The sequence below is a fragment of the Mobula hypostoma genome, chromosome 18, assembly GCF_963921235.1.
Source record: "Mobula hypostoma chromosome 18, sMobHyp1.1, whole genome shotgun sequence".
Lineage (NCBI taxonomy): Eukaryota > Metazoa > Chordata > Chondrichthyes > Myliobatiformes > Myliobatidae > Mobula > Mobula hypostoma.
Genome location: NC_086114.1, coordinates 15937133 through 15957570, shown reverse-complemented (window position 1 = coordinate 15957570; position 20438 = coordinate 15937133). Strand labels below are relative to the sequence as shown.

At 45.6% G+C, this 20438-nt stretch overlaps 1 protein-coding gene across 6 annotated transcripts in view; it reads left to right on the top strand.

Annotated features, from left to right (window-relative positions):
• The window catches only part of LOC134358362 (AT-rich interactive domain-containing protein 3A-like), a 264946-nt gene that overhangs the window by 227098 nt on the left and 17410 nt on the right, over positions 1-20438 (top strand). For 4 of the 6 annotated variants that reach the window (XM_063070501.1, XM_063070498.1, XM_063070497.1 and 1 more), the window contains 2 exons: positions 1116-1265; positions 14597-14848. In XM_063070501.1, the coding sequence (XP_062926571.1) occupies positions 1116-1265; positions 14597-14848 (402 nt within the window). The remainder of the gene's footprint in view (positions 1-1115; positions 1266-14596; positions 14849-20438) is intronic. The other 2 variants (XM_063070502.1, XM_063070500.1) reach the window with 1 other exon arrangement.

Sequence of the window (20438 nt, the reverse complement as noted above, 5' to 3'; positions counted from 1 at the left end):
AATATACGAGGGACTTACAAGTCCTTGTGCAAGACTCCCAGAAGGTTAACTTATAGGTCGAGTCTATGATAAAGAACACAAACACAATGTTGGCATTTATTTCAAGGGGAATAGAATATAAAAGCAAGGAGATAATGCTGAGGCTTTATAAGACACCAGTCAGGCCGCACTTGGAGTATTGTCAACAGTTTTGGGCCCCTTATCTCAGAAAAGACATGTTGTCATAGGAGAGAGTCCTGAGGAGGTTCACGAGGATGCTTCTAGGAATGAAAGGGTTAACATATGAGGAGCATTTGGCAGCTTTGGTCCTGTGCTCACTGGAATTTAGAAGAATGCAGGGGGGGATCTCATTGAAACCTACTGAATGTTGAAAGGAGTAGATAGGGTGGATGTGGAGAGGATGTTTCCTATGGTTTGGGTATCTGGAACGACCTCAAAATGGAGGGGTGACCCTGTATGGAGGAATTTTTTTTAGCCAGAGTGGAGTAAATCTGTGGACAGTCTGCCACAGACTGAGGTGGAGGGCAGGTCCGTACGTATATTTAAGGCAGAGGTTGATCGTTTCCTGATCGGTCAGGGCATCAAGGCATATGGCAAGAAGACAGGTGTATGGGATTGAGTGGGATCCAGGATCAGCCATGATGGAATGGTGGAGCAGACTCAATGGGCTGAATGGCCTAATTCTGCTCCTATGTCTTATGGTCTTAGGTTGTTCTCCCCCCCTTCCTGTCTCCTTTGTCTCCAACACCCTCCAATATCACGGCTCACCTCCAATAGACCCTCAGTTATTGATCTACAGCAGCCTAAATCCCGGTAGCTTCATCAACCTCAACTCTGAACTCTGAAGAGATTGCACTATCTATGGGCTCACTTTGAAGCATTCTACAGCTCATGTCCTCAGCTATTCATTCCCATTCGTTCATTCTTTTATTTCTTTATTGATGTATATATTTATTGGTTGGTTGTTTGGTTGTCAGTCTTTGTAGTATTTCATTGATTCTATTTTTGTACTGTAAATACCTGCAAGAAAATGAATCTCAAGGTAGTGATTCATATGGTGACATACACATCATTTGATAATCTATTTACTTTGAATTTTGAACTTTGAACTCTAGAATTCCTGCTCCGATCTCTCCAGCTTAATTTCTTCCCTCAAGATGATCCATACTTGGCCCTGAGACCAGGTCGATTTGGTCACCTCTCTAACATGGCTCAGTATCTGTCGCATTCTTCTGGAGCATCACGTAATACGTGCCTTGTAACAGGTGTGAAAAGAAATACGGGATGCTGCTTTTTTAATGGAATTGGGCTATTATTGTCACATGTACCGAGGTACAGTGAAAATCTTGACTTGCACATTGTCCATACAGATCATTTCATTATAGTGGTGCATTGAGGCAGTACAAGGTAAAACTTCAACAGAATGAAGGATAAAGTGTAACAGTTACAGAGAAAGTACAGTGCTGGTAAATGGTAGATTGTGAGGTCAAGAGTCCATCTTATCATACTGGGGAACCATTTAGTGGTACATTAATAGTAATAGTAATTCCAACTACTTGTTTCCCATCATATTCAGAAATAATTCCTGAGTATTATAAAACCATAAAACATAGGAGCAGAATTAGTCCATTCAGCCTATCGAGTCTGCTCCGCCATACCATCATGGCTGAGTTATTATCCCTCTCAACCCCATTCTTCCTCTTTTTCTCCATAACCTTTGATGTCCTTACTAATCAAAAGCCTATCAACCTCCGCTTTAAAAATATACCAAATGACTTGGCCTCCACATCCACTTGTGGCAATGATTTCCATAGATTTACCACCCTCTGGCTAAAGAAATCCCTCCTCATCTCTGTTTTGGGTCGTCCCTCTATTCTGAGGCTGTGTCCTCTGGTCCTAGACTCTCCCACTATAGGAAACATCTTCTCCACATCCACTCTATCTGGCCTTTCAGTATTCGGTAGGTTTTAATGTGATGCCCCCCTCATTCGTCTAAAATTCATTTTGTACAGGCCGAGAGCCATCCAGCATTCCTCATATGTTAATCCTTTCATTCCCGGAATTATTCTCATGAACCTCCTCTAGCACAACTTTTTTTTTAGCTAAGGGACCCAAAACTGCTCACTATACTCCAAGAGTAGTTTGACCAATACCTTATAAAGCCTCAGCATTACACCCTTGTTTTTATATTCCAGTCCTTTTGAAATGAATTCTAATATTGCATTTGCCTTCCTTACCACCGACTCAACCTGAAAGTTAACCTTTATGGAATCCTGCTCAAGGACTCTCAGTTCTGTTTTGCCCTCTGATTTCTCCCCATATAGAAAATAGTCTACCCTGTTATTCCTTCTACCCAAGTGTATGATTATACACTTCCCTACACTATATTCCATTTGCTACTTCATGGCCCATTCTCCTAATGTATATAAGTCTTTCTGCATTCTCCTAATGTATATAAGACTCCGTTTCCTCAACACTACCTGCCCCGCCCTTCATCTTTCTATCATCCGAAAACTTGGCCATAAAGCCATCAATTCCATTGTCCAAATCATTGGCACATAACTTGAAATTAAGTGGGCCCAACACCGAACCCTGCAGAACAATACTAGGCACCGGGAGCCGACCAGAAAAGTCTCCCTTTATTCCCATTCTGCCTCCTGCCAGTCAGCCAATTTTCTATCCATGCTGGTATCTTCCCTGTAATACCACGGGCTGTTACCTCGTTCAGCAGCCTCGTGTGGCACCTTGTCAAAGGCCTTCTGGAAGTCTTAAGTAAACAACATCCATTGACTTTCCTTTGTCTATACTGCCTGTTATTTCCTCAAAAGAATTCCAACAGATTTGCCTGGTAAGATTTCCCCTTAAGGAAACCATGCTGACTACGGTCTACTTTATCATATTGGTCCAAGTACTCCAAAACTTTATCATTTCTAATGGACTCCAACATCTTCCCAACCACTGAAGTCAGGCTATCTGGCCTATAATTTCCTTTATTTTGTCGCCCTCCCTTCTTAAAGAACGGAGTGACATTTGCAATTTTCCAGACCTAAACAGAGATAAACTGCAGATAATTATAGATAAACAGGTGTTCAGAACTAATATGGGTCAGATGTAGCACTAACAATACAAAGTACAAGCACATCCACATTTAGTGATGACACAAAATTATTTGGGCACGTGAGCAGCAACGATAACAGAAAGAGGCTTCAAGGTGTTTTAAAAAATAAAAAAATATATATATATATAAACAATTTCTGAGTACATTTTAAACATGAAATTGGGAATTGTAGGTTGAAGGAGTCTGAGTGAAGTTATCTTCAAGTCTCGGAAAGCTAGTATGTGAATGCAGCAAATGAAATTCAAAGTTCAAAGTATATTTATTAACAAAGTATGTATACTATATACAACCTTGAGATTTATCTGCTTACTGCAAGCCACAAAGCAAAGAAACCCAATAAAACCCATTAAAAAAAGACTGTCAAACTCACAATGTGTGGGGAAAAAAAAAGAACCAGTTGTCTAAACAATAAAAGCTAAACAGATGACACTCAGATCTAAAGTGAGTCCACAGCCACGAAGCCAGGTCACCACTGTAGCCGGTCCAGCAGCCTGTTAGTCACAGGGTTTATTATAGTCATATGCATTGAGGTACAGTGAAAAGCTTTGTTAACATACCATGCAGGCAAATCATTCCATACATAAATACACTGAGGTGGTACAAAAGGAAAAACAATAACAGAATGTATATAGTGTCAGATTTACAGAGAACGTCAACTACAGGGAGACAGTTAAGGTGCAAAGGCAATGATGAACTAGATTGAGGTACAAGACGTGCATTCAAGAGTCTTATAACAGTGGGAGAGAGCTCTCCTTGAGTCTGGCGGTACAAGTCTCGGGTTTTGTGTCTTCTGTCCGATGACCAGATTGGGAGGAGTCTTTGAATCAGAATCCCATTTATTATCACTGACATGCTGTGAAATGTGTTGTATTGCAGCAGTAGTACAGTGCAATGCACAGTATATGCTATAAATTACAGTAAGTAATAGAGAGAGAGAGAGGTAGTCTTCATGGATTCATGGACCAATTAGAAATCTGATTTGCAGAGAAATAGACGCTGTCCCTAAAGGATTTACTGTGGGTCTTCAGACTCCTGTACTGCCTCCCTGATGGTAGTTATGAGAAGAGGAATGTTCTGAATTGTTGTGTGGGTCCTTCATGATAGATGCTGCTTTCCTGAGGCATCACGTTTTAAAGATGTCCTCAATGGAGGGGAGGCTAGTGCTCACAGTGGAACTGGCTGCGTTTACAACCTTCGGCAGGGTTTGCCGATCTTGTGCGCTGGCGCCTCCACACGGGCAGAGATGCGTCCAGTCAGAGTGCCCTCCATGGTATATATGTAGAAATTTGCTAGAGCCTTTGGTGCCATACCAAATCTCTTCAAAGTCCTCATGAAATATAGCCACTGGCGGGCCTGCTTCATATTTTAATCAATACGTTGGGCCGAGGATTAGTCTTCAGTGATGTTGATGTCCAGAAACTTAAAGCTGCCTACCTTTCCCACTGTTGACCGCTCGATAAGAAATTTGATTATATTAGCTGCTTTCCCGCAGTCCTTTGTGCAGGATGATTTAATTACTATAGCGATCGTGTCATACTGCAAGGTTAGTAAGGGCAGACCTTCTGTGCACTGTGTACACGAGACTTCTCTGTTCTTAAAGGATGTTACACTTTCCTCAGAGGAAGTGCAGTGAAAATTCATCAGGCTGAGTCCTGGGGATGGTGTGTTTGATGTTCGAAGAGAAATTGAGTTGAGCCAGACACCTTCTCCAGTGTCTAGTAAAATGAGAAGTTCACTGAGACATACAGTCCCATTTCCCAGAGCTGTGTGGGTTGGTAGGCTAATTGGCGACTGTAAATTACCCCTTGTGTGTGGGTGAGTGGTAGAGGGAAGAAAGTTGGTAGAAGTGGGGGGAGAATAAAATGTGATCCATTTAAGGGGGTGATCCATCTAAATAGCGTGTGCTCAGGCTGAAGGGCCTGGTTCCATGCTGATATTCTGGAATAGCTCAACAAGTCAGGTGTCAGCTATGAAAGGAATTCAGATCGAAACATTGACTAGTTACTCCCCTCCGTAGATGCTGTCTTACCTGTTGAGTTCCTCCAGCATTTTGTGTGCAATGCTCAATATTTCCATCATCTGCAGAATCTCTTGAGTTAATGGCTAATACTGTGTACCAGAGCAAACTCATTCAATAGATGGAGATACTGCCCTCTGAGCAAAAGGTACGGACTTTTTACTACTTACGTTAATGTCAATATTTTAATTTAAAAACCTCTCAGGTTTTTAGATGCAAACAAGTTTAATATTTGATCTAAGATATTTTATTCACAACATTTTTGTTTCATGTCCCGTGTGTCTCAAGTGTTAACATGTTGACAGGTGTATGGTAGCCTGTTGTTAAGAGTAATAGTTGAGAGACCTAGATTAATGATTGGCTCACATCAGTTTAAACCCCACCAAGGCAATTGAAATTATATATAAGATCCTAAGATGTCTTGACAGGGTACATTAGGAGCAAGACTAGACTGTTTTGTCTGGATCAACATCTAATTGTCTGTTGTCTGTTGTCTATTGTCTAATTAAATTTATGGCTGAACTGCTTGTATCTGAAGTCTGCCTTCCCACCTACCTCTGGTAACCTTTCACCCCTTTGATTACCGAGAATTGATCTACCTTTAAAAATACTCAACGACTGTACTTCTACCGCCATTTGAGAAAGAGAATTTCAAAGACAACAAGCATCTGAGAGGTAAAAAAGCTCTTGCTTTTTTTTCTCAGCAAGAGTGCAGAGAAGAATTGCGAGGACTAGAACACCTGAGCTATAGGGAGGGAGTGTCCAGCAAGGTGCTTATTCTTTAGAACAGAGGGGAATGAAGAGAGGAGAGTTATGACAGGTATAGATAAGGTGGGTATAATAGTCTTTTACCCAGGATAGGGACATCCAAAACTGGGAGGCATGGTTATCAGGTGAGAGGGGAAAGCATGCCCACCTGACCATTGTTTCTGGCAGCTCATTCCAAATCACACTGCCGTTTGCATGAAGAAGCTGCCCCAGTCTTCAAGGCAGAAGTGATAGAATTTGCCCACAGACAGATCTCACCCCTGCTGGCCCTCCCTTTTCCCAACACCACCCTCCCCATTGCTGTCTCCTGGCCATTTGTCAGGCTTCCAACCCAAATCCATTCCTCGATCCTGATCACAGGAAAAACAGGCTCTGCTCAAACCGTGCCTGCCTGCCCTCAACACTTTGAGGTGTGTGATGGTTCATGGAATCTGGCACTCCTTATTCACAGCAATCTGCAGCAGTCTTATCTATATTGGAATAAAATGCACTTTTTTAAAAAAAAAGAATGTGTCCTTGGGCCATCCGACAGAAATGCACGGTATGTGGGCCTTGACCTCTGAGTGGAAGTGCTGAGTATTGTCCACAAGAGGGACAGTATGCATGAAACACTCTTTTACTCAGCTGTGTTTTGATGAATAACAGGATTACTCCAGGAGTCATAGATTTATATAACAAAAACCAATCCTCTAGCCCACAGTGAGCAGTAGGTTCCTAGGGAGCCTTGCAGAAGAGAAGGACCTAGGACCACAATACATGGTGGTGAGGAAGACTTCTGGCACACTGGCCTTCGGCAGTCAAGGCATTGAGTGGGGACAGTATGCTGATGTTAGTGATGTCTCATTTGGAATGTCAGCTTCAGATTTGCTCACCCTGCTACAGGAAAGATGTCATTAAGTGAGGGAGAGATTGACACGCATATTGTTGCGCCTCGTGGGGCAGAGATATGGAGCGAGGTTGAACAAGTTGGGAGTTTTTTCATTAGACTGTAGGAGAATGAGGGGAGATCTTTAGATGTGTATAAAATTAGAAAGGGTATGCATAAGGTCAATGCTCACAGTCTTTTTCCCAGGGAATCAACAACTAGAAGGCATATGTTTGAGTTAAGAGGGGAGAGATATAATGGGAAAGCGAGGGGTACCTTTATTATAGACAATAGGTGCATTCAGCCCTTCGAGCCAGCACCGCCATTCACTGTGATCATGGCTGATCATCCACTATCAGTATCCAGTTCCTGCCTTATCCCCATAACCTTTGATTCCGCTATCTTTAAGAGCTCTATCCATCTCTTTCTTGAAAGCATCCAGAGACTTGGCCTCCACAGCCTTCTGGGGCAGAGCATTCCATATATCCACCACTCTCTGGGTGAAAAAGTTTTTCCTCAACTCCATTCTAAATGGCCTACCCCTAATTCTTAAACTGTGGCCTCTGGTTCTGGACTCACTCACCAGCAGGAACATGCTTCCTGCCTGCAGCGTGTCCAATCCCTTAATAATCTTATGTGTTTCAATAAGATCCCTTCTCAGCCTTCTAAATTCCAGAGTATACAAGCCCAGTTGCTCCAATCTTTCGACATATGACAGTCCCGCCATCCCGGGAATTAACCTTGTGAACCTACGCTGCACTCCCTCAATAGCAAGAATGTCCTCCCTCAAATTTGGAGACCAAAACTGCACACAGTACTCCAAGTGTGGTCTCACCAGGGCCCTGTACAGCTGCATAAGGACCTCTTTGCTCTTATACTCAATTCCCCTTGTTATGAAGGCCAGCATGCCATTAGCTTTCTTCACTGCCTGCTGTACTTGCACGCTTGTTTTCAGTGACTGATGTACAAGAACACCTAGATCTCGGTGTGCTTCCCCTTTTCCTAACTTGACTCCATTTAGATAATAATCTGCCTTCCTGTTCTTACCGCCAAAGTGGATAACCTCACATTTATCCACATTAGACTGCATCTGCCCAGTCACCCTGCATTCTCATAACATCCTCCTCACATTTCACACTGCCACCCAGCTTTGTGTCATCGGCAAATTTGCTAATGTTACTTTTAATTCCCTCATCTAAATCATTAATATATATTGTAAACAGCTGCGGTCCCAGCACTGAACCCTGCGGTACCCCACTGGTCACCGCCTGTCATTCCGAAAAGGACCCGTTAGTTGCTACTCTTTGTTTTCTGTCAGCCAGCCAATTTTCAATCCATGTCAGTACTCTGCACTCAATACCATGTGCCCTAATTTTGCCCACTAATCTCCTACGTGCGACTTTATCAAAGGCTTTCTGAAAGTCCAGGTACACCACATCCACTGGCTCTCCCTTGTCCATTTTCATAGTTACATCCTCAAATAATTCCAGAAGATTAGTCAAGCACGATTTCCCTTTCGTAAATCCATGCTGACTCGGACCAATCCTGTTACTACTATCCAGATCTGTCGTAATTTCATCTTTTATAATTGACTGCAGCATCTTTCCCACCACCGACGTCAGGCTAACCGGTCTATAATTCCCTGTTTTCTCTCTTCCTCCCTTCTTGAAGAGAGGGACAACATTAGTCACCCTCCAATCCACAGGAACTGATCCTGAATCTATAGAATATTGGAAAATGATTACCAATGCGTTCACGATTTCTAAAGCCCCCTCCTTATGTACCCTGGGATGCAGACCATCAGGTCCCGGGGACTTATCAGCCTTCAGACCCAACAGCCTAATCAACACCACATTATATGGAATAATCTGTCAGAGGAAGTCGTTGAAACAAGTACTTGGATATATAGGTCAAACTTAGACAAATAGTACTAGCATAGATGGAAATCTTGGAGCAAAAGTTCTGTCCCGTTCTGTATAACTCTGTGACACTGTCCATGCTGACCACTAAGTTCCAACCTGTAGTAATCCCATTTACCAGTGTTTAGTCCTTAGCCTCTTTGTGTGGAAGATAGGGTGTCGGCAGAGGCAGGTGATCTTACAACTTTTCAGGTGTTTCTCCCACTCTGCAGGGTTATTAGCATCCCTCCCTCTTCCACTCACTCTCCTGTCCCACTCCCTCACCCCCACCCATCCTCTCTCCCCCACCCACTCTCTCCCTCTTCCAGTTCCTCTCTCTCTCCCCCCCCACCCAGTCTCTCCCTCCCTCTCCCACTCTCTCTCCACCCCCCACCTACTCTCTCCTCATTCTCTCTCTCTCACCCGCTTTCTCTTCCTCACCTACTCTCTCCCTCTTCCCCACCCATTCTCTCCCTCTCTCATTCTCTCTCCTCCACCCACTCTCTCCCTCACCCACTGTCTCTCCCCCACCCACTCCCTCTCTCCCTCTCCCACACCCACTCTCTCTCTCCCATACCCACTCTCTCTTTCCCCCCACCCACTCCCTCTCTCCCCACCCACTCATTCTCTCCCCCACCCACTCACTCTCTCCCCACCCACTCTCTCTTTCCCCACCCACTCTCTCTTTCCCCCACCCACTCCCTCTCTCCCTCTCCCACACCGACTCTCTCTCTCCCTCTCCCCCACCCATTCTCTCTCTCCCTCTCCCCCACCCACTCTCTCTCTCCCTCACCTACTCTCTCTCTCCCTCTTCCATACCCACTCTCTCTTTCCCCCCACCCACTCTCTCTCTCCCCCACCCACTCTCTCTTTCCCCCACCCACTCCCTCTCTCCCTCCCCCACCCACTCCCTCTCTCCCTCTCCCACACCCACTCTCTCTCCCTCTCCCCCACCCACTCTCTCTCCCTCTCCCACACCCACTCCCTCTCTCCCCCCACCCACTCTCTCTTTCCCACACCCACTCCCTCTCTCCCTCTCCCACACCCACTCTCACTTTCCCCCCACCCACTCCCTCTCCCCCCCACCCACTCTCTCTTTCTCCCCACCCACTCCCTCTCCCTCACCTTTGCCACTGGTCATTCTGTATTGACTTTGCAAGGTTATTTTTCACACCTGGTTCAAGCAGTTTCACAACTGTGTTGACCGGATGCAGCTGTACTGTTCTTTGATCTTTTAGATAATCCCTCTAATCCCTCTCTTTGTTTCCATTGATCCTTCATACTTTTGGGACTGTTTATCTGACCGTCTATATTGGACCTTCCCACCCCCATCTTGAAGCAGAGATAAGCATGTGTAAGAAGAGGGATCGGCTTCCAGAAATGCTCCATTAGCACCTGGGGTACAATGATATAGGGGCTCAGTTACTGGACTTAGCATCCTACACCGTTGATCTAGCAATATGAGTTCAAACCCAGCCCGGACAGCTGAGGATTTTAAATATTTCTGAAGCTAACTTGGAATCTAGAATTCGAATATACAGGACAGGAACAGATATGGCTCATGATATCAGTACTGACCTTCATGCCAGTTTTAATAAAATTTCTTCTCGTCTATTCCTTGCATTTTTATATATTGGCATTGCAACTATTATCACAAGTACCAAGATACAGTGAAAAACTTGCCTTCTACACTGTTCATACACATCAAATCATTACACAATGCTTCGAGGTAAAATAATAAGAATGCAGAATAAGCTACAGAATGGAACAGCTACATGTGTCTATCAAACAGCCTCTTAAAGGTCACTATCTGTTTCACCACCCCCCCCCCCCGACAGTCTGTTCTGGACAGCCACCACTCTGTGTAAAAAAAAAAGCCGCCCCACATATCTCCTTTAAACTTCACTCCTCTCACCCTAAAGCTGTGCCCTCATGTACTGGACATCCTTACCTTGGTAAAAAGATTCAGACTATCTCCCTTACAGCACGGTGCTCTTAGAGCTTGGAGCTTTCCGGAATTTGGCATTCAATTCCAGTGCCGTCTCTGTACATCCTGCCCGTGGAATGCATGAGTTTTCTCCGGGTCCTCCAGGTTCCTGCTGCAATCCAAAGACGTACCGGGAAGGTTCATCGGTCGTTGATCAGACCCCACTTGGAGTACTGTCCTCAGTTCTGGTCACCTCACTACAGGAAGGATGTGGATACTATAGAGAGAGTGCAGAGGAGATTTACAAGGATGTTGCCTGGATTGGAGGGCGTACCTTATGAGAATGGGTTGAGTGAACTTGGCCTTTTATCCTTGGAGCGACGGAGGATGAGAGGTGACCTGACAGAGGTGTATAAGATGATGAGAGGCATTGATCACGTGGATAGCCAGAGGCTTTTTCCCAGGGCTGAAGTGGCTAACATGAATGGGCATTGTTTTAAGGTGCTTGGAAATAGGTACCAAGAGGATGTTAGGAGTATGTTTTTCACACAGAGAGTGGTGGGTGCGTGGAATGCACTGCCAGTGATGGTGGTGGAAGTAGATACAATAGGGTCTTTTAAGAGCCTCTTGGGTAGATACATGGAGCTTAGAAAAATAGAGGGCTATGCGCTAGGGAAATTCTAGGCAGTCTCTAGAGTCGGTTACATGGTCGGCACAACATTGTGCGCTGAAGGGCCTGTAATGTGCTGTAGATTTCTATGTTCTATGTTCTGACTTATCCCAAGATTAGGTTAGGGTTAATTGGGTTTGTTGGGGTGGTGTGGCTCAAACGGGCAGAAGGGCCGTACTCCATGCTGCACCACTAAATAATAAATATATACATGGATAATCTTCTATCACATCTCCCTCAGCCTGACACTTCAGAGAAAGCAACCCAAGTTTCTCCAGCCTCTCCTTATAGATCATACCTTCTAATCTAGGCAGCATCCTGGTGAAGTTCTGCATCCTCTCCACGAACTTCCTGTAGTGGGCTGACCAGAACTGCACACAAACTTCAAAGTGCAGCCTGACCAAAGTTTTATACAACTGCAGTGTGCCTTCCTAGCTCTTATGCTCAGTGGCCCGAGCGATACAGGTAACCTTCCCTTACGCCCTCTTTGCCAGTCACCCGTCTGAACTTCAGAGGTTATCTACTGTCCATAAATGGTCTGACATCCTTCGGGAAGGAGGGTGTCTTGTTCGCACTCTGCTTTTGCCTGCTCTGAGGTGGCTGTGAAGGTCAGTGTGGGAACAGCAGACACTGCTACACCTGGAGAAGGGAGTGCCTCGTGGAATGGTCAGGTCGGTAGTGGGGAGGCGGTGCCTTTTTTCCAGTGTTCACATGGGATTTCCATGCCCCCTCTTCAAGGTTCTCAGTGTCATTGTGAATACCCCTTCTCTGTGTTGTGTGGTCAAGAGTTCCCAGGAACTGATGGAACAGTTACACATTCTCAAGGAGGCTTTGAGAGTTTAGATTTTTTTTTCTTTTTGACATGACAAAGCTTGCAGTAGCGTTTCCACTTGCAGATTCTGATATCAGGCATGCGAATGGCATGGACTACCCAGAGTGGCTGGGAACACAGTGTTGGAGTTACTGGTCTGAAAGAGGGCACTGCTGTATTTGATTGCTTCTCTGCCAGTGGATTTGGAGGGTCCTGCAGAGACATTGTCAGTGGTATGTTCAGAATTGGTTTATTATTGTACCAAGGTACAATGAAAAGCCAGACTTGCTTACTGTTCATACAGATCAAACCATTCATCACCATCATCATCAGGTGCTGTGCCCAGTTTGGGCTTTGACTGCCATGGCCCACACACTCCTGTTTCGGACCATTACATTGTCCATTGAGCTAAAACAAGGGGTGAAACAATAACAGAATGTAGAATAAAGGGTAACATCTACAGAGAGAGTGCAGTGCAGGTAGACATTTTGGTGCAAGATCATAATGAAGTACGTCTTGAGGTTAAGAATCCAACTTATCCTGCTAGGGAACCATTTAATAGTCCTATTATAATGGAGCTAGATGCTGTCCATGAGCCTGGTGATCCATGCTTTCCACTTGGATAGTCCAGCTCTCAGAAGCATCTGGGAGGGACAGAGATCACAGTTGTCCATTGTCCATGGATTGGCCGTCAGGTCTGAGATGTTGAACCTCAGGCAGCCAAAGGTTGTGTTGGTGTACTGACAGTGGTGGTGAATTTCATCATCGATAGCTGCCTTGCATGAGGGGTGAATCTGGGAATAGGAGAAGTGCTCTGTGTACTCCAGGGTCATGTACCATACAAAAAAATGAAATGTCTTTATTTTCCATTATCTCATATGCTTCAATGAACAAATCAGTCATCACTTGAGGCTTAGACTCTCTGGCTAAAGAAATTTGTCCTCATCTTTGTCCTAAATTGATATCCCTGCATTCTGAGGCTGTGTCCTGTGGTCCAAGGCTCTCCCACTATAGGCAACATCTCCACATCCACTGTATCTAGGCCTTTCAATATTAAGTTGATTTCAATGAAATCCCCCTCCTTATTCTTCTAAACCCCAGTGAGCACTGCCCCAAAGCCTCAAATGCCCATTGTCAAGTGCGCAAATGCAATGCGCGATAGGTGCAACTCACTTGCAGCTATACCACAGGTATGTAGGTTCAGACAACACACAGTACAGAGATTATATAAATATTACCAGACCATGAAGAAAATGCCTGTTCAAAACAGGATATTAATGCAAAAGAACCAATCTGAATAAAATCCATGTTTACAAGAGCTAGTCCATAGTGCTTTTCTACTGAGTAGGGCAATTTATTTCCAGAGTTTTCAGTACTTTTCCATTAGCACACTAATATTCTTCAGAATTAGATCCATCTTAGGCCTGGTTTCTGGGATAGGAGAGGATATATGGGAAAGCAACTCCTCCCCACAAAGTCTTCCATCATTTGGGGCTCAGCTCTCTGGAGAAAGCTTTTGGTCATCTGTCTGTGGAGTAACAGTGCTGCCCACCAGCCAATGTCTGTGGGCTATCAAGTTAGGCACGGAAGAAAATGCAGTCAATCACACAAGTTGTCTATTGGATAATAGCCAATCATGTGTGTAGTGAAGGCTAGCCAATCACATGAGCTGAGCAATGGTGGGTAGTGTGTTAGAGAGTTGTCTGTAATACTTGGTCTGTAAAAGGAGGATGGTCTGTCATGTGAGCTGTGTATGGGATATGACCAATCACAAACAGTTTGTTAAAGGGCTGTCTATAATACGTGGGCTGTGTAAGAAAGTGGCCTATCACGTGAGCTATGTTATGGAGGATATCCAAACACATGAGTTCTGTAAACAATCATGAGAGGTTTTTGATGAAGGCTAACCAATCACATGAGCTCTTTAATAAAGAATAACCAATCACATGAATGCTGTAACAGGGAATAGCCACATATGAGCTCTGTAATACCAATCACATGAGAGCTGTAATGGGGAATAGCCAATCACTTGAGCCTTGTAATGGAGGATGGCCAATCACATGAGCGCTGTGATAGGGAAAGCCAGTCATATTAGACCTATAATAGAAGATAACCAGTCACATGATTTCTCTAATGGGGAAAAAGCCAATCTTATGAGCCCTCTAATAGAGAAAAGCCAATGACGTGGGCGTTTTAATGGAAATAGCCAATCACGTGAGCTCTGTAATTGAGGACAGTCAATCATGTGAGCTCTGTAATTGAGGACAGTCAATCACGTGAGCTCTGTAATGGAAATAGCCAATTACGTGAACTCTGTAATTGAGGATAGCCAATCACGTGAGCCCAGTAATGGAAATAGCCAATCATGTGAGCTCTTTAATTGAGGATAGCCAATCACGTGAGCTCTGTAAGGGAAATAGCCAATCATGTGAGCTCTGTAATTGAGGATAGCCATTCTCAGGAACTGTGCCGCCCTGATTTGACCTTCACCTCTTTTCTGTCTCCCTCCTCTCCCTATCCAGAGGATGTCACAGCTACCTGCTCCCTCACCCCGAGCCGCGTCCACATCCCATTGGCTCTGGGGGGCCACCATTCCGCCGCACAGGCCATCACCCTGGAGCAGCTGAGGGAGAAGCTGGAGAGCGGGGAGCCCCCGGAGAAAAAGCTGGCACGGTACTCAGAGGAGCAGCAGCGTCTGATGCAGCAGGCCCTGCAGCAGAACCTGTTCGCCATGGCAACTCACATGCCCATGAGCATCAAGATCAACGGGAAAGGTGAGACCCCCTGCTTCAGGCTCGTTGGACACCCAGGGGTAGCATATTGCTCTACGGAGCAAGTGACCCGGGTTCAATCCCCACTATTGTCTGTAAGGAGTTTGTATGTTGTCCCCATGACTGTGTGGGTTTCTTCCAGGCGCTCTGGTTTTCTCCCACAGTCCATCGACGTAAGGGTAAGGGTTACTGGGTTGATTGAGTGCGTGCTATGTTCCTGCCACTTGCAGACTGCCTAGCACAATCTTCGGACTGTGTTGGTCATTGACACAAATAACACCTTTCACTGTACACACGTTTCAGTCGACATGTGACAAATAAAGCTAATCTTTTTTAATCTCTCACCCCTCCCCAGGGTACTGGGGACGTCGGCTCCTCCGTCCCGTCCGTTGCAGCCTGGACGAGTTGCAACAGACAGTCCGCTGCAGGAACTCGGTGGGTCGAGCAGCGTCCGTTCGGGGGGGAAAGGGAACTGTCGACGTTTCAGGTCGAGATGCTGCCTCAGGACCTGAAACGTCGACAATTCCTCGCCACAACAGATGCTGCACGACCTGCTGGTCGTTGGTTGGAAAGGTTCCAGCATCTGCAGTTTGTTAGAACAAAGAAACAAAACAATGTCAAATCAAATTCAAGTTTAGTTATCATTCAACCACACGTGAACCTAGCCAAACAAAACAGTGTTCCTCTGGGACCAAGGTGCAAAACACACAGCACATTCAAAAAGCAAGCAAAAAAGCATAGTGACACACAAAAAAACTATACATAGCCTTAGTCCCTGAGTGACGTGCTTCGCAAATTGATGGTGCAGTTCCCAGCAGTCCGCAGACAAACACACACAGACACGCAATCCAGCTTGTCACTGATCGAACACCCGAGGCAGCACCAATGGGAGTAGGCCAGCCCTCAACGGAGCATGGACGCCACATTACACCGCCTCCCGTGCAGTGTGGGCTTTATCCTTTGGAGTGCAGAAGCATGAAGAGGTGACCTCATCAAGGTGGATAAAATAATGGCAGGCGCAGAGGTGGTGAACGAATTTGCTTTTTCTGTGTTCTAATTCCTCCCCCCACCACGAATGCTGCTAGGCCTGCTGAGTTCCTTCAGCATATTGTCTCCTGCTCCAGATTCCAGCGTCTGCTGTCTCTCATCTCACTGTCTTGGACTGGGTGGGCAAATAAAAAGCAGATGACTTAGAGATGGACACATGTGAAATGTTAAACACAAGAGATTCTGCATGTGCTGCAAGTCTGGAGCAGCACACAGAAAATGCTGGAGGAACTCAGCAGGTCAGGCAGCATCTAGGCAAAGGAATAAATAGTTGATGTTTTGGGCCAATATGAAGGTGGCAGGGAGGGAAAGGTGTTCAAGCTGGCGGGTGATGGATGAGACCGGGTGAGGGGGAAGATGGATGGGTGGGGGGGGGAGATGAAGTTTGGAGCTGCAGGGTGATTGGTGGAAGAGGTAAAGGGCTGAAGAAGAGAGAATCTGTTAGGGGAGGACAGTGGGAGAGGGGAACCAAAGTAAGGTGAGAAGAAAAGGGGTGAGAGAGGAACGAGAATGGAAAGCAAGGGAAGGTGTGGGGAAGAAATTACCAGACATTAGAGAAATCAATGATCATGCCATGAGCTTGGAGGATACCCAGACTTAATATTTTGCAATATCAGCTGTTTATTCTCCTCCACCAATGCTGCCTGACCTGTTGTTCCTCCAGCATTTTATGTGTGTTGCTCTAAATTCTATCAGAGCATTGAGGGCTGTATCAATCACAGTAAATATGGGCCAATATTCTCAAGTAGGCTTTTTCCACCGAGTCTGGGCGGGACTAGAAGAAGAGGCCATAGGTTAAGGGTGAAAGGTGAAAATGGAATAAGATGGGTGGTATGGCAGCAAAGCATTCCCACAGAGCCACAAAAGAGCAGACATCAGGAGTTTATACTGAAATAGGAAGACAAAGTTAATATTGCACCTTGGAGGCGCAGAGGTTGCCCACTGGAACTCTGAACCACGCAACCAATGAAGGTCCCAACCTTGGACTTCTCCACTTGAAACTCTGCCTGTGCCCTGAGCTTGCAGTATCCAAGTGATAAAAGTCTACAGAGTTATTGCTCTAACAATGCAATAAAAACCTAAACCCTTGGACTACAGCCAACAATAATACAAGCTCTTATTCCCCGTTGAACAACTAACTTACACAGCACCTTGAGTGCCATAAAACAATCTGCCCTGTAGCCCTGCTGTACACTGTAAAACAGAATCACATGCTTACTTTGGCTTTGGGATTCGACCAGACTTAGTCACTGACCTTAGGTCCCCTGACAACCCAGTGGCTTCAGATGCCAGCCTAGTCACAGAATGTAGGCCAGACAGCACTCGCTTCCTTTAACATGATCAGTGACACAAATAGATTTAAAGTGCATCCACGAAGGAGACCAGATAATCCTAAATCAGTACAAGCCCCATGGTTGCAGCTCTGTGGGAGCACTGCTCTGCCTATCTGAGGCTCGTTCAGCTCTTCAAGTGGGATTAAGACGGGCGCCCCAGTAATAGTTAGCGCAACCCTTAAGGCGCCGTGATCACTGGTCGAAGTTCGATTCTCTCCATTGTTTATGTGGTCCCCCTGTGAACATGGATTTCTTCTGGGCACTCCGCATTCCGAAGATGTACGGGTTAGGATTAGTAAATTGTGGGCATGCTGTCTTGGTGCTGATACTTGTGGGCTGCCCCTAGCACATCCACAGACTATGTTAATCAATGCAAACGAGACATTTCATGTAGGTTTCAATGTACGTGTTGCAATTAATATTATTTTATGAGATTGCAGAACTAATTTACAAGACAAACGGGTTATGGATGTTATAGAGTCACATGGTACAGAAACAGGCCCTTCAGCCCATCATTTCCCCATGCCGACCTTCAGATACCAGACAGAAGACTTGGTTCCATGCTAAATTATAGAGAGACACCCACTTACACGGATCCCACGTTAATCCCATTGACGGTGGCCAATTAGCCTAGCAGCCCACGTCTTTAGGATGTAGGATGAAACCAGAGCACCCGGGGTAAGCCACACAGTCACAGAGAGAATGTGGGCAATCCACGCAAACTTTGCTTTCACGTATCAGTTCCAGACTCTGGTCCGTCACACCAGCATTGGCAGCCGTGCCGTAAAGTCATAGAGGACTGCGGTCCAGAACAAAGCCCTCTCATCCATCGAGACCCTTCCAAACTGTTATCCTGCCTGATCCCATCGACCCACACCTGGACCGTAGTCCTCCATACCCCTCCCGTCCATGTACCATACTTACCCAACTTTACTTAAATGTTGCAATCAAGCCCGTATCCACCACTTCTGCTGGCAGCCTGCTCGACGCTCACACCACTGTTTGAATGAAGAAGTTCCCCCGCAGGTTCCCCTTAAATATTTCACCTTTCACCCTAAACAACTGACCTCTAGTTGTTGTCTCACCCAACTTCAGTGGAAAAAGCATGCTTGGTTTTTCCTTATCTATAACTTATAATTTTGTATACCTCTTGTCAAATCTCCCCTCATTCTCCAACGGTCTGGGCAATTAAGTCGTATGACTTAGTTCCTCAAGTCACAGCAACATCCTTGTAATTTATTTCTGTACTTTTTCAGTCTTATTTTTGTCTTCCCTGTACGTAGGTGACCAGAATAGCACACAATACTCCAAATGTGGCCTCACCAGCATCTTATACAACTTCTACATAACATCCCAACTCCTGTACTCAGTACTCTCGATTTCTGAAGGCCAGTGTGTCAACTCTCCAATCCATAATTTCAAGGAATTATGGATCTGTATTCCCAGATCCCTCCGGTCTACTGCTCCCCTCATGGACCTACCACTCACTGCATAATTCCTACCCTGGTTTGTCCTCCCTTCACCAATCTAGGCCCTAAGATCCAGAAATTCCCTCTTCCTTCTGTTAAATTCACCCTTAAAAGCTATTGCCAAGCAGCTCTAAGCGATTGGCAGACACTCCCACCAAAAGTGCCTCAGGACCCGTTGTTTTGTTTAAAAGCTCTGGAAAAGGGAAGTCATCGTTGGGATGCCGTCCTCCAAAGGGGAGCGAGGGACTGTCCCAAGAGAAGCAGGAGCAGCGAGATTGAGTGGAACAGTCAGTGAGGTTGTTCAAAGCCTGGTGAAGCTTTACTGCCACCCTGTGGAATGTTTGTGAGGTGCAGGTAATTGGTCCTGTCTGCACATGGAAACAGAGACATGGAGAGATACAGAGTCCTTCATCTAAACGCCAGTTTACACTATTCTCTCCACATTCCTATCAACTTTACCCCCCCCCCAAATTCTGCACATTGGGGGTTATTTCCACAGAAACCACAGTATGTGTGCTTGCAACACTGTGTGTCCGACAGAGCGATCAGCAGTACTGGGGCTCCACAGGGGACTGTCTTGTCTCCCTTTCTCTTCACCATTTACACCTCAGGCTTCAACTACCGCACAGAGTCTTGTCATCTTCAGAAGTTTTCTGATGACTCTGCCATAGTTGGATGCATCCGCAAGGGAGATGAGGCTGAGTACAAGACTACGGTAGGAAACTTTGTCACACGGTGTGAGCAGAATTATCTGCAGCTTAATGTGAAAAAGACTAAGGAGCTGGTGGTAGACCTGAGGAGGGCTAAGGCACCGGTGACCCCTGTTTCCATCCAGGGGGTCAGTGTGGACATGGTGGAGGATTACAAATACCTGGGGATACAAATTGACAAACTGGACTGGTCAAAGAACACTGAGGCTGTCTACAAGAAGGGTCAGAGCCGTCTCTATTTCCTGAGGAGACTGAGGTCCTTTAACATCTGTCGGACGATGCTGAGGATGTTCTACGAGTCTGTGGCAGCCAGTGCAATTATGTTTGCTGTTGTGTGCTGGGGCAGCAGGCTGAGGGTAGCAGACACCAACAGAATCAACAAACTCATTCGGAAGGCCAGTGATGTTGTGGAGATGGAACTGGACTGTCCTGACGGTGGTGTCTGAAAAGAGGATGCTGTCCAAGTTGCATGCCATCTTGGACAATGTCTCCCATCCACTACATAACGTACTGGGCGGGCACAGGAGTACATTCAGCCAGAGACTCATTCCACCGAGATGCAACACAGAGCGTCATAGGAAGTCATTCCTGCCTGTGGCCATTAAACTTTACAACTTCTCCATTGGAGGGTCAGATACCCTGAGCCATTAGGCTGGTCCTGGACTTATTTCCTGGCATAATTTATATATTACTATTTAATTATTTATGGTTTTATTACTATTTAATTATTTATGGTGCAACTGTAACGAAAACCAATTTCCCCCAGGATCAATAAAGTATGACTATGACTACTATTTACAATGGCCGATTACCCTACCAATGTCTTTGAAATGTCTGAGGACTCCAGAGCACCCAGCAGTCACAAGGGTTACGTGAAAACTCAACACAGACAACACGCAAGGTCGGGATTGAACCTGAGTCTCCAACACTGCGAGACAACAGCTCTGAATGCTGCACCACTCCGCCAGCCCAGAGTTCGTTCACCCTCGCATCCGTGGTTTAGCCTGTCTCTGTACGGGGCGAGGGTAGTTTG